Source organism: Prunus avium, chromosome 6 (assembly GCF_965620075.1).
Source record: "Prunus avium chromosome 6, drPruAviu1.hap1.1, whole genome shotgun sequence".
NCBI lineage: Eukaryota > Viridiplantae > Streptophyta > Magnoliopsida > Rosales > Rosaceae > Prunus > Prunus avium.
The window spans coordinates 7,227,704-7,242,888 of NC_142289.1; the positions used below are offsets into that span (position 1 = coordinate 7,227,704).

Consider the following 15,185-nt stretch of genomic DNA (forward strand, 5'->3'; position numbering starts at 1 on the left):
CTTTAACTCATCCAGCGGTAAGTGGTGACTGTAGTGGGATTTTCAAAGTGTTAAAAAGCATAAGCATCTTTCTTGACCCTTATGTGTGGCCATTGCCCAACCACATTACTTCTAAATAATATCCCAAATTGTGGCAGTCATAGTCTACTTTGGGAAAAAAAATATCCCAAGTTACTTCTTCTACCTGTCTATGAACTCCTTTTCATTCCGTGTAACCCTTGAGCTACCAACCTTGAATAACAAATCAGTCCTTAAGTTGGTCAATTTTGAGGAATATTCATTATTATTACATAGCATGCTTCAAGAGCCAGGCAGAGGGAGATGGTAGAAAGACTAGAATGGGTCAAGGATGGCGTCTCGCCTCTCTCTCAAACGACCTTTCCAACTTTCATGTCAATTTTCCATTTGTCCGCCTTTCGGTGCCCACACTTTGCTTGACACCTGGATCCCACCACGTTCAGCATGCCGGTACAGAAGTACTTATGCAATTCTGATTATTATAAGTGCGCTTCTGTTAGAAGCATTTTTCAACTACCCTTCTCAGAAAAGCGCTTGGAAGCTTGATAACCTGAAAGTGGTCCCCAAAGAGTCCGCTAACTATGTTTAAACTAATGAATAAGAGGGTTAGCATTTACCATTCTGTTTACCATAAAACAAACAAACAAATAAATGAAAGGAGAGGAAGGAGATCATGTCGTGTCGACATGAACTTTGACTCCTACACCAGGTGTCTTCCTCTCCTTCACATGCTGCAATAGCCTTCGTGTGCTGTTAGATCCAGGCACACCATGACATAATAATAATTTCCGTAATTTTGTTCAAACACATTAATTAGGTTATTTACGTTGTCAATTTGAGCATGAACTTGTAAATTATAATAAATTTCCTTGAAAGCTTTGGCTAAAAAGTAAACTTGTAAATTATAATTGATCCAAAAAATAACAAGGCCCCGGTGCAAAGAGATCCAGGAAAAAATACCACGGTGCCTATAGGTTCCGCAAATTTAAAAAGAAACTTAAAAAAGGCCTTGATAAATAACTTCCAAGGCAAAAATATGAAAAAAGCATAAAAATATTAAGTTCAAAAACACCTAAAATTCCGAAATTAAATTAAACCATAGCAGAAATTTAGTCGACTTCCTCAATCTTGGGTCCAGGGCCGCTTGCACCAGCTGGAGCTTCATCATCAACAGGGCCAGCACCGTCAGCACCAGCACCCTGGTACATCTTGGCGATGATTGGGTTGCAGATGCTCTCCAACTCCTTCATCTTGTCTTCGAACTCATCGGCCTCTGCGAGCTGGTTGGTGTCTAGCCACTGGATGGCAGTTTCGATCGAGTCCTCGATCTTCTTCTTGTCTGCTGGCGGCAGCTTGGCCCCAATCTTCTCGTCCTTGATGGTGTTCCTCATGTTGTAGGCATAGTTCTCCAAGGCGTTCTTGGCCTCAACCTTCTTCTTGTGCTCTTCATCCTCAGACTTGTACTTCTCTGCCTCCTGGACCATCTTCTCAATATCCTCCTTTGAGAGCCTGCCCTTGTCGTTGGTGATTGTGATCTTGTTCTTCTGTCCGGTGGTCTTGTCCTCGGCCGACACGTTCAAAATACCGTTGGCATCAATGTCGAAGCAAACAGTGATTTGGGGGACGCCTCTGGGTGCAGGTGGGATGCCGGAAAGCTCGAATTTTCCGAGCAAGTTGTTGTCCCTGGTTCTGGTTCTTTCTCCTTCATAGACCTGGATCAACACACCGGGCTGGTTGTCGGAGTATGTTGAGAAGACCTGTTCCTTCTTGGTGGGGATGGTTGTGTTTCTGGGGATCAAAACAGTCATGACACCTCCGGCAGTTTCCAAACCTTGAGATAGTGGGGTGACATCCAATAGAAGAAGGTCCTGGACCTTCTCGTTGCCCTCACCGCTGAGAATGGCAGCCTGGACTGCGGCACCGTAGGCGACAGCCTCATCGGGGTTGATGCTCTTGCAAAGCTCCTTGCCGTTGAAGAAGTCCTGAAGAAGCTGCTGCACCTTGGGAATTCTGGTTGATCCACCAACAAGCACGACATCATGGACTGTGCTCTTGTCCATCTTGGCATCTCTCAAACACTTCTCGACGGGCTCCATACACTTTCTGAAAAGGTCCATGTTGAGCTCCTCGAATCTGGCACGGGTGATGGTGGAGTAGAAATCAATACCCTCATACAAAGAGTCAATTTCAATGGTGGTTTGGGCAGTGGATGAGAGGGTTCTCTTCGCCCTTTCACATGAAGTCCTCAACCTCCTGAGGGCTCTTGGGTTGCCGCTGATGTCCTTCTTGTTTTTCCTCTTGAACTCCTGAACAAAGTGGTTCACCATTCTGTTGTCAAAATCTTCACCTCCCAAATGGGTGTCTCCGGCTGTGGCCTTGACCTCAAAGATACCCTCCTCAATGGTGAGAAGAGACACATCAAAAGTACCGCCTCCAAGGTCAAAGATCAAGACATTCTTCTCACCAACACTGGTGGCCTTCTTGTCAAGACCATAGGCAATGGCAGCTGCTGTGGGCTCGTTGATGATACGGAGGACATTGATTCCAGCAATGACACCGGCATCCTTGGTGGCCTGTCTCTGAGAGTCGTTGAAATAGGCAGGGACTGTGACCACGGCGTTCTTGATTGTGCTGCCTAGGTAAGCCTCAGCAATCTCACGCATCTTGATAAGGACCATGGAGGAGATCTCCTCAGCAGCGAAGACCTTGTCTTCTCCCTTGTAAGAGACACCGATCATGGGCTTGTCACCAGGTCCAGGGGTGACCTTGAATGGCCACAATTTCATGTCACTCTGAACAGATGCATCAGAAAATCTACGACCAATCAACCTCTTAGCATCTGCAATGGTAACAAATCAATGATTAGCCTATCATGGTGTCCAACCGGGTGAACCAATTCTTATCCGTACTTAACCAAAATCATACTACACACATATCAAGACAAAACATATAATTGAAATCATCCAAGCAAAAGACTTATTTATCCAATTTATTTTATTAAATTGGCAGCTGAACTAGCATGAAACAAACCAATATCCGATCATGATGCATTTATTCACTATCATCATATTCAATTCGAGCTAAAAACAACTCATTGTCTGCATACAATAGATTATGAACGTAAAGGTTCACTGTTTATGTATACAATTCATACTTTAAAAAATAAATTTGTATGCAAATCATAATAACCAAAACTGATAACATTTAATCTATAAAGTTGTTCATCAACATAGAAAGGAATTGTAGTTTATTTAATTATAACTAAATTAAACTAAATTCGAAAACAAATAGACAATTTTATCAGATCCATTAATCTAACTTGGTTTTTTTAAAATCCAGTATTCGAAGACCCAACTAAAGATCTAATTTTAAGTCAATAACCAGATACAACAACACGAAGCATGTAAACACAGATCTACACAAGTAACTACCTAATAAATTTACCAATCAAACAGTCAAATAACAAAAGAAATCTAGCTTAAACAGATCTTTAGCATACCAGTCACTGTAAACAAGATCTATAAGCTATGATGAGCAAAAATATGGATCTAAAAACTACTGTAAACACCAATACAGATCCATAAACTAATATAAACAACAATACAGATCTATAAGTTACTGAAAGAAAACAGAGCAAGGAACTCGGATCTTACCGAATACGGTGTTAATGGGGTTCATGGCGACCTGGTTCTTAGCAGCATCACCGATCAAACGCTCGGTGTCTGTGAAAGCGACATAAGACGGCGTCGTTCTGTTTCCCTGGTCATTGGCGATGATCTCAACACGGTCGTGTTGCCATACACCAACGCAGGAGTAGGTGGTGCCGAGATCGATACCGATGGCTGGTCCCTCTCCTTTGCCGGCCATTGTATATTCTAGGTTTTCGTCGACGAATATATCAACGAAAATAAATCAAAAAGAAGAGGATGAAAAACTACTAGCTGCTAGGGTTTGTTAAGTGATGAGAGGCCGAGTATCGGAGGGGTTTATATAGCGTTGGGAGCGTTAGAATTCCAGAACGTTCTATAACCCTAGAGTTTTGGAGCCGTGGGATGTAGGGAGCAACGGACGGCCTGGATTGTTTCCATGTTGCTTTGGAAGACCCGTGGTCAAGTTTGATTTAGATTCTACCAATCCGCGCGTCGTTGGGTTTTCCTACGGTTAGTCGGTTGCTTCCTTTTGGGGTCTTTGTTCTCTCCGGTGGTCGACCATCAGCCGTTCACTTTTACGCGTATACACTTGGGTGGAGCCCACTCCATCTCTGAATCCATATTGATTGTGATTATTTCCAAATTACAATCCACGCTTTTTTCTTCTGGAAGAAAAGGTACTTTGTAAGTTTGTATCTTTCTTATTTGAGTACAGAAGTTCAAAATCTAATCAAATACAATTTGATCGTTATATGGAATGTTTGACAAATCTTTTTCGTGAAATCCAATTCAATCCTAATTTGGTTGGCATTTAAACCTATTGTGGGGATTTGTACTCTTTTAGGTTAAGAGTATTTAGGTCCTATTTGGGATTCCTTTTTTTGTTGGAAAATCGGCTTTATTTTAAAATTAAGCAATTTCATGTGTTTAGCAAAAATAAAATATCATGATTATTTTAAAATTAATGACTCAACTCAGTTAAAGTTATAACTTCAAATTATTTATGAATACAAAATAAATTTTTTTTAAAACTATGACATTTAAAATAGGGGTTCTTAGATCTAGGTCCAAAACGATTAGCTGTCATTGGGTCTAGTCCTCGTGTTTTTGGTTTTAGATGTAGGTCCTTTGACATTTATTACTTTTTTGTTGTGTCGATTTTACCCTTTAAGGTAAATAAGGAAAACACATTGAAAATCTAAATTTAATGTATTATTTCCTTGAAATTGAATTCCAAATTTTGAATTTTAAATTTTTTTTCCTTGATAATATTCCTAATATATAGATAAAATACAATTTAATCAATAAAAAATAAAGACTCACATATTATACCAATCGATCAGACAAGCACCCACATTAATTATGTACCTGACATACAGGTAAATAATGTTAATACATACAGGTATATATGTACCTGCCTTACAGGTATATATGTACCTGCCTTACAGGTAAGTGTTTTTTTCTTGAGTTTTCTTAAGCAGTTTTTTCTGGAGGTTCATATTTATATACATACGTACATGTCTTCCATGGATTTTTATCTCAGTTGAGTTTAAAGATCCATACCAAGATATTATATGAGTTCAATTAGCTGGGCTAGAGGGTATAACTACCTAGACTAAAGATAATTTATGGATTTAATTACCTGGACCAAAGGTAATTTACGGGTTTAATTACCTGCATACTGCATACGAGGTGTATGCATAGGTACCTTACCTATTGTTAAGGTATGAAGTTTTTATGAACTCTTATTACAAATTTTGATGTCGGTATACCTTGGGAAAATTTCAGAATTCAATAAATAGATTTGCAATTAAATTCAAATCAAATATGATAATTAATATCCTATAAATCAATAACTTACCAATTTTAGGAATTCATAATTTACCTTATTTATGTTTTATGTGCATAACTGGAACAAAAAATAAAAAATAAAAAAAAGTAAATGTCAATAAATTGAAATAGGCATGTAATCTTATGTGGCGCAAAAGTCAAAGGACTTGGATCAACAACAATTTCTACGTGGATTGCACCCAAAGTCTCTCCTCATAATTGGACTTATGCCAAATTTTCTATTTAAAATACTTATAGTTTGCCTCATGCTTATCGAGAAACAAATCATGCAAAATATGAACATGCTTGTACGAATCATTGTATTTGGATATGTCATTTTCCTGAAGTTTTTTTTATACATAAATTACACTTTGATATGTATGGTGGGATCTTATTTGTAAGGTTTTTGTTTGTTAAAATCGTTCATGTGTTCCTTCAAATTCAGTTTCGTTAGGACAAATAGTCCTGCCATCAATTTTGTTATCTTTTATGTTAAATGGTATTTTTGTATTAAATTGATTCAAAGATGAATAAAATATTTAAAAACTAAAGGTGTCGAGCTCGACGACGATGAGGAGGTTGTTGGGATTCCCATCGGAGGCGGCATTAGTTAAATCGAGGTATTGACCGTTGCTGCCTTGAGGGAGGGTGAGATTCGATGCAATGAGTAAGGTCAGGCCCTCTTCGGGGACGGTGGAGTTGTTGACATGAAAGATGTTAACAACGAACGATGTAGTAAAAGACACCACCTGTCCCGGGGCTTCGATTATGGCGGAGCTAGGAGAATCAGTCCAGAGCGTGAAAGACTGGTTGAAGAAGACTCTACCTGAGTGGTTGGCGAGGGTGAAGTTGCCGGCTAAGTATGGCGTGATCTGGAGCGTCTCACTGCTGATCGTCGCCGGCTTGATCACCGCAAACGTGTTATAATACGATTGGTCGAAGGGGCCCCATTTGTAATGAGATGTCTCGAGGATTTGAGCATCGAAGAAAGTTGCTGCGGGAAAAAGCAGAAGCACCATGTGGAAGTGATTATGACTAGCTGCTTCAGCTTCATGTGGTAGTTGCTACTTATAGAGCTAGACGACGTCGTTGCACAGTTCAAAAAATGATGAGATGGTCGAGGGAGAGCTGGTGAATGACCAGCTTAGTTCTCTGTGCCTGTCATTTGTTTATTTTTATTGGATCGAGGACGATGAGATTGAGATGGGGGGTTGGGGACAAAAAAAAAATTCTTTGTTTTTTGGTGTTGGTTTTTTATTTGATTTTCTTTTATTGTTATTTTAAATGTATAATTTTTTATTCATTTTTTTAGTTTTAATACAAAAATACTATTTTGTCCCTGCATTTAACATAAAAAGTTAACAAAATTGACGGCATGACAATTTGTCCTAACGAAATTGAAGTTGAAGGACCATGGGAATGATTTGGAAATTGAATGAACAAAATGCGAATCGGGTCAAAGTTCAGGGACTAATAGACCTAATAACCTTATATTTTAATATAGGATAGGTTTAGTGCCTATGATCAGAAATGAGGCATATGTTTGTTAGCCCTAATGACTAAGAAAGCGTGCTCACCCCACTACACCTTATGCTCCGTTTGGATGAAGAAATTGCAAATTACATAGAATTCTAAAATGACAGAATTTAGATTTCTGGCAATTGAAGATTTCAGTGTTTAGATTTATGTACGTCGAATTTTGTAAATGACAGAAATTGAAAATTTCAATGTTTGGATAGCTCGTGTACATTTCAATGTTTGGATAGCTCATCCCAATCATGTGAAGGCTCTTTAACACGAAAATTATCATAATACCATTGTAACGTAACCAGAAAAGAGATCATTGTACAAACAATAATTGTGAAATGAATTTTGGCGCAGTTTTTTTTAATGTAAGTTTTGACGCACTAGAAAATATGAATTCCCGCACTATGAAAATTGTGAAATGACGCATATTTTGGTGGAAATTAAACTCGGGAATTGGATTTCTCAAGTTCCACGATTTTTTCCGCTCATCATAATAAATTCCGCGCTTAAGTTGCCAAACAAGGGAATTGTCAATTTCTCCTCTTAAATTCCCGACTTTTAGCTAAATTCCGAGTTAGAGCATCCACAATGATCTCTATTTCTTAGCTAAAATTTAGCTACAAATATAAGAAAGCTATTTTAGGAGCTCTCTAAAAAATTTCAACTCCAACCATACTCCATAATTTGGAGAGTCATAAATGCTATAACTCTTTTTTGATTGGTCCATCTCTATTAAAAAATAAAATAAAAAATAGTTAGCATTAAATAAAGGTTTGAAATACTCATTAAATAAGGCAGCATTAAATTATAGGAAGCCACTAGGAATCCTTTCTCTCTCCTCATATTTAGGAGCTCCTAGAGGACTCCCTATTTTAGGAGGTGGATAGGGAGCATGGTTGGAGTTACATTTTTACAATGCCTCTCTAAAATTTGTCTAAGGAGGTGATTTAGGGAGCCCATTGTAGATGCTCTTATATTCCCTCATCCAAACGGAGGGTTAGTTCAAATTCCAAATTCATAGAATCAAGTAATTTAGAGCGTCGATTTTACAAAACAAAATTTAGAATATCCATATAGCATTAAATAAAATTATATGCTATAAATTGAGATTTAGTTGATTATAAAATTTAATAGTTCTAAACAATGCCCCTAATTACTATGGATCAAGTATGGGCTAGGGTTCTTAAATTTGTATAGATCAAGTATTCAAATTGTTTGGCTTGATTTTGTAGAGATAAAGTATGGGGTAGGGCTCTTAAGTTTGAATTCGTTGAGTTACAACTTAGAAGTGTGTTTGTCCAATTGAAACCGACTCGATGATACATTATACTTTTTATTACATCTGAAGTTCCACATTTTTGAGTTTGACTAACATTGAATCGATGATAAAGCACCCGAAGAAATGGTGCCATTTACATTCATGTTCATGTAACTTATAATTCACAAAAATTGTATATAACAAACCAATTGTGCTCTTCTTCCCTTTTTTGGTCGGCAACAAATCAATTGTGCTCTTCTATGAGGCCAGCTCAGCTCCTCAGTGCTGTTTGTCCAGCCCGCCGAAACTTGCATGAATCTGGACCGTACACGTGAACCGACCCTAGCCCAGGTATTGTCGCCCGGCCCGACCCGAGACTAGCACTAACGTACTGTGTAAATGCTCCGGAAGCCAACCCCTCACTCCACGGCTTGTGTGTGCGTAGAAAAAAACACCAAATAAAATAGTCTTCCATAGCTTCCATCTTCGTCCCATTTCCATTATTGTTCATCACCCAAAGAGACGATTATAACCTGAGGGGATGAAATGGGCGATACCAGTGAGGCAGAGAGTGTCACTGAGCTTGAAGCTATGTGCAAGGAAGACTCGTCTTGGCATCCATGTCAAGTCTCTCTCAGGTGAGCCATCTAACTGAACCAACCCACTTAAAATGGTTTCCAGACTGTGATCCTGTTGTTTATTGGAAAATGCAGTGATGGGTTTTGCCCAGTAGTTTTAGTGAGCTGGGTTTTGTTCATGTTTTAGTTTTAGTGAGCTGGGTTTTGTTTATGTTTTGAATTTTTGCTCTAGGTGTAGATGATCGTTGAGTTTTCCTGGAAATTGGAATTATGATATCCGATCATAATGTGTACATGCATTCAGCTTCTGTCTGTAATTGATGGTTCAACTATTTGATGTCGTGTAATTAGTTGTTTAATTTTCTGGCTTGGTTGTGCACTTGTTTAATTTCCTTTATAGTACTATATACAGAGTTACTTCAGTGATCCGGTGAAACCAACTATATTCATTTTGTAATTGTATGATCTTATCTATTCAACCACATTTCCCAATTGTATTTACTTTCTAAATGGGTACTGAAGAAAGTTAAGAAAAGCTACTCTTGCTGTGAAAGAGTGTCATTTCATATGTCATAACTCATAACTGTATATGGGGATGACTTGATGGATGTTAACACTGACAACGGATGCATCCGAACAATGGATCATGAAGAACTAAATTTCTCTAGTCAGGCAATTGTGTTTTATGGCCCTATTTTTGTCAAGTTTAAAATATCAACTGTTAGAAATGCATACAAAATGTTTTAAGGTGGTTCCTGATTGTGTTCCACAGCTCTACCAAAGATAGCCTCATTGTAGACTTTGGGGGCCAGGAGTTAGAAGATATGGTGTTGAACACGGATGAAGCCCTTACGCTTCTCCGTTTTCGTTGTGCTCCTCTTCAGGGTGATGACTGCACTCGCATTGAAGGAGAGCATGTTCTTGCCATCAACAAGTCACAGTCTAAGAGCCACTTCTTCGATGCCAAGGTGGAAAAGGTACTTATCTGCTCCCTAATTTAGTTACAGCCTCCTTTGAACCAGGGCTATGATCTATCTACTCTCTTGAAGTATTTATTGCTCACTGTTTAAGTGCTTGATTATATAATGCCTAGTCAGTTAAAAAAAGGATTATATAATGCTAAAGAGGATGTTTCCATCAAATTTACAGGGGCCCTCGATACTTATAAATTGAGAAATTTGTCTTTCCTTTGCGTATCTGGTTAATAGCTATAATAGGAAATAAATTAGATTAATATTGTTAACCAAATCATATTTCAGTGGGTTATAACCATCATGTTCCATGGGTTATAATGTACTGCATTCCTGAGCTTATTTGATAATTATTTACTTGATACACCTTTTGCATGAAAAAATATATTATGTTAATTCAGTCCATGTCCTCACATCTTGACGACTAGGTGCTCAGAGTGAGACACTCAACGAGGGTCTATTGTAGATGCACTTTTATGATCAAGTGGCTTCACCAAGACCTCAAAGGACAGATGGTGACTGTACCATCTAGTTCAATCATGAAACTGACAGGCAAAAACATCAATGTCCATCCAACTGTTTCTGCATTCTTGAAATCCGTTAAACAAATGGGTTTAGATAGTGCATCTTCTGTTCCAGTCATGCTTGAGGTTGAGGATTTTGCTGTTGAATTGGATCTTAATAAATTTCTGGAAAAGCAAATAGAAGACATCAATGTTTCAGCTAATGAATTCAGAAAAGAAATTACAATAGACATTTTAGAGGGGGTTAAAGGTAACCAGCCCTGCTCACTACTTTATATGTTTAATGAATTCAGACCTGTTGTTGCAATATCTTTTTCTATCTGTCTTTGTTTATAATTTTAAGAAACTTGTCTCCATAAGCATTCTCTTTTAACTGTGTGTTGCATCTGCACCTTGAACCTGAAACGCCCTTCTTAAGTTGAATTAGAGGAGTATGGTACTTGCAAAGTGATGCAGTAGTAGATGGGCTTTACCTTGTGTATGGTCCAAGGCATATGCATAATCCAATATAATTAAATGTACCCATATTTTAAGGGTGCTGATTTTCCCACTTCCCTGTTTTCCACTTACACTCCCTTTCGTTTTTTAATACTTTTTAGTACTATAGCATACAAGGGAGTGTAAGTGGACAAAAGAGGAGTGGGAAAATCAGCTCCCTATTTTAATCGTGTGCCTTTTCATTTTCTTAATTTTAGGGGAGGAATAATTATGTAGCTTACATGAAGGAACTTTTAGCCTTTACATATTTCTGGTTTTTATGAAAGAGTTTGGCCACCTTATGGCAATGGACTGATAATTGGGTCAGTCTTAGAACTTGCCTACTCCATCCTGCCCCCACCCCCTTTACTCTCATCAACAAATGAGATTGACATCAATGCTAAAGCTGGAGCCAGATACATGGGAGTTATGCTTGCAAGGGTTAACTGAATGATACCCGAGTGATTTTTTTTCAATATTGGTGACTCTATTCGAACTTAAAAGTTTACTCAGTTAGCCCCTAATCTTTTTCTTTCCTTCCATGGTGGTCATTTTGATTGTGTAATTTTTTGAAGTTTGAAAAGAAATACAAAAAATAATGAGGGGATAACTAAGTAGTTTCATTAACAGAACTTAGGGGATGCTAATTGATCAGTTTTCTTTTAGTTTTACATCATTTAGATTATTCCTGGTCGTGTGCATGCAGCTGATAACAAGGGAGATATTCGATGCAAATCTGTTGCTGCACCCAAAGTAAGCATTTCAAATGCTCAGGTTTCTCATGACCAGGATCAATCAGAAAGTATTGGTCAGAGTGGTAAGCTGGAAGTAAACATGGAAGATGAAGGCCCGCAAGCCCCTTGCTCATCCATACAAGAAGAGCATTCAGACTTCAGGTCCCGTCTTAGTCCTCTTGCTGCTCGTGCAGCTTTGGCTTTGCTAGTATCGAGTACTCACAAGCATATTGCTATAGGTGGGACTGAGCTATTCAACTCCCCTGACAGTGACAATATGTCTAGTAACACATTATCTTCTGAATCAACCAAAGCCCATAAGAATGAAAATGAGACCTCAGATGCTAGAAAAACTCTCTCAGCAGTTCAGAAAGGTTTTGAAAACCAAAACAGTGATTCTCATGTGAAAGATTCTGCTGAAGAGATTAAGTTAAGGGCCTCAACCAACACAAGAAGGTTGACTCGTTCAGCAGTCCAAGAAGAAAAAGATAAATCAACTATGTCAATTAAACAAGGGTTGGAAGAGAGCAAGTCAGCTCATATTACAGGATCAATTTCCTATGAAGGAAATGTCACCATTCATGAAAGAAATGTATTGAAAAAGAAGAATGATGCATTGAAAAATAAGAAAGCAGTCTCTTCGCCACTTCATGCAGAGAGTAACATCCCTATGGAAGAAAGTAATGAAAAGCCGATGCCTGGTGATGCTGGAGCCATTCAAGATATAAATGTTCCAATGAAGACTTGTGCTAAGGACAACAAGTCAACGGTTCCAACCAACATGAGGAGGTTAACTCGTTCCACACATTCTTCTGAGGAGAATTTAATAGTACCTGAAAACTATGGAATGGAAAAGAAAAGTGGTGGATCAAGAAAGAAGAAAGTTGTCTCTCCTTCATCTGACAAGGACAACACTATGCCTGGCAAAGAAATAAATAAAAAGAACATGTCTGGTGCTGTCACAAGACTTGAAAACATTCGACAATGTGAAGGTTATATATGTTTATATTTACATGTGCATGTATATATTCTTGTCTAGTTATAATAATTTGTGTTATGTTACTCATGCAGAAAATATATCTGATTTGTGGAACATCTCAAACATTTAACTCAATTTGACACTCTGGTCTTTATCACTTTTTCAGTGTTTTAGAACTGACTTAAAAGTGGTTTTGTCAGCCCTTGTTCAATTTCAACGTGTTTAAACTATAGTTTGAATCTATTTGATTACATGATTTAAGAAAGTCCTGTCTACTCAACGGTTTCCCTTTTTCTTTCTTGCTGCACACCACATTTACTTCCCCCTCTTCCCTCTTCTAATTTCGGCATTTTAAGTTTTGAATGATGTCAATTGCAGGAAAGGTTTCAGGAAGTGGTGGTAAAACACAAGGCCAGAAGAGGAAGTCTACTTCCTGCAGTAGGCAAGAGCTGCGATTTTCTCCACGATTAAGGTTTCTCCCTCGGACTCGCTCACAGAACAAGTCTTAAACTATCTTCCTTCATCAGAATTACTCACAACCAAGTGAGGCAGCCTTTTGGGGACTTGAAAGAGGTAAAAGCACTGCTTGCTTTACATATGTTTAACAGAGAGAACTGGGACTATAAGTGAAACGAATACAAAGCATGCTTGTTTGTATTTGGGATCATCTATGTGAAGTGGATGGATGGGTGAACATAGCAATAGCTTAGTATGGCTCTTTCAGGCCTTTTTATATCTATTGTCCTTCTTCTGGGTTTTAGTATGTCCTGTTAAATGAATCGCAGATGGAATAGACGGCATGGTAGTACTATATTTCAGATAGCGGAATAGGGACCATCTCACATCATACTATATCTGTCTTGTTGGCTCCTCCATGGTTTATGGTTTTATTTGTTGTTTCCTCTTGAAAGCATTATTTATAATGTCAATTCCATTGGTCTTTCCATTTGAGTCGAATCAACCATGCTACACCACAGTTGAGACAGTGTGAATGGTGACCAAAGATGAGCCAACTCATGATGGTACAACATTGGGCTCTGAATATTCACATTATTGCAATTTGGTGCATAAGTGCTTGGTGGGTTAACGTAGAAGCCAATTTTGAGCCCATACATAAGAAGGTACATCGCATATTGGGCAATTATATGTTTTACCCCCATGGATAGAACTGAGCCTATTAGCTTTTGGAAAATGGTACTCAACTAACTGTCCATAGTGCAAGTTTTAATGGAGCAAGAATGATATCACGTAATGTGGCTTCTTAATCCAAGTAAGTCATCATCACATATATTTCTCTGGACAGCTATCAGTCTCACTTAGTTGAAAAATGTGTTTTAACTGAACAACCAATAAGCACATGATCTCGAAGATGCTTGGCTTGAGCATAAGTGATTTTCCATGTGTTTGATTAGCTCAAGTTGAGGTGTAAAACACTAAAAGTTGTGGCATATGAGGTGTGCTCATGCTGATGATGTTTAGTGAATTTGTCTCTACATTCATGTGTAGTCTACCTATTGAATTGAAACACTCCTCACACAAAGAGGGCTGATAACCTTACGATTAGGATATCAATGACATATGCTCGGAATCCAATTATGGATGTGAGCTGGTAGCATGCATGTTTTGATTCGGTCGTACTTATTGTCCAGTTTGTTTAATTATTGGAGTATTGTTGTATATATTTTGTATTTCAACGGAAATTAGGTATTTTACTTCTTCATATTTATTTTCGTTGTATCTGAGCATTTTCTGGACCGGCACCTTCTTTTCTCTGTTAGCATTTCCTATTGCATTCTAACCTTTATTGTATCAAGTCACATCTTTGTGAGACCTTACTGTACCCTATTACAAAGGGCGCAAGTCACATCAAGTCGAATTTGCACCAATTTTGAGTCATACCTTTTTGCTTCAGACTCTGTTACCAATCCTGACACTAACCTATCGGGAACTCCAAGTTGAGGAAGGTAACTAGGAGAGAAACTTCCATGTTGCAGGTAAGTTATTTCGAGGGAGGCCTGTTTTCATGCATTGCCGAAACATGAATTTGTTTTACATGATATCACCCGTGTGCATGTATGCTTTCTGTTAGGAGCAAGCAGGTGTTTGTGAAATTAAGCAGCCAGGTAGGCCTGTTTGCATGTTCTCTTGCTAAAGACTGTTATGTTCTTAGACGGTTAATCAAAGACCATTCGATTGAGTGAAATTTGAATGTGTGGTCATGATTCACAGTCTAACGACGTACCATGAGAGATTATCTAGCTGGGAAACATATTCACACATGTTAGAAATTGTAGTTTGTTAGTAATTGTTGTCATAGTTAGCTCAGAGCATGTTACCAAGCCCTTTTCACACATGATACATGGTGAACCTCCGCAACACATTTATTAGATGGATTAGATTTATAACAGCAAGTCACATTAATAAATAGTTGCTTCCGTCATGAGACTTGGATTTATTTTTTCCCCCTCTCAAATCTGTAGTTGGGCAGTCTCCTTCCTGTCTTAATTAAATATAAGCGATGACGTGATGGAAATGAAGATTTAATAAATGCTTATAATATTTGAACTATAGAATAGAAGTCCCAAGAAGCTTTTATAAATGAGTACTTTGACAACTGGTTTGCCTTCATTTCATTTGGT

At 38.2% G+C, this 15,185-nt stretch overlaps 2 protein-coding genes across 2 annotated transcripts; one reads left to right on the forward strand and one right to left on the reverse strand.

Moving 5' to 3' along the window:
* Window positions 1-901: 901 nt before the first annotated feature.
* Window positions 902-3,986, reverse strand: LOC110760992 (heat shock 70 kDa protein 1). The gene is made up of 2 exons (XM_021963360.2): window positions 3,672-3,986; window positions 902-2,857 (listed from the first exon to the last, which is right to left on the reverse strand). The coding sequence occupies exons 1-2, from the start codon at window positions 3,883-3,885 to the stop codon at window positions 1,128-1,130; spliced, it is 1,944 nt and encodes a 647-aa protein (XP_021819052.1). The 5' UTR covers window positions 3,886-3,986; the 3' UTR covers window positions 902-1,127.
* A 4,567-nt stretch (window positions 3,987-8,553) lies between these two features.
* On the forward strand, window positions 8,554-13,456 carry LOC110760982 (uncharacterized). The gene is made up of 5 exons (XM_021963348.2): window positions 8,554-8,921; window positions 9,634-9,838; window positions 10,261-10,606; window positions 11,540-12,559; window positions 12,925-13,456. Exons 1-5 carry the CDS (start codon window positions 8,830-8,832, stop codon window positions 13,053-13,055), a joined length of 1,794 nt encoding a protein of 597 aa, XP_021819040.2. The 5' UTR covers window positions 8,554-8,829; the 3' UTR covers window positions 13,056-13,456.
* The last annotated feature ends 1,729 nt before the right edge of the window (window positions 13,457-15,185 follow it).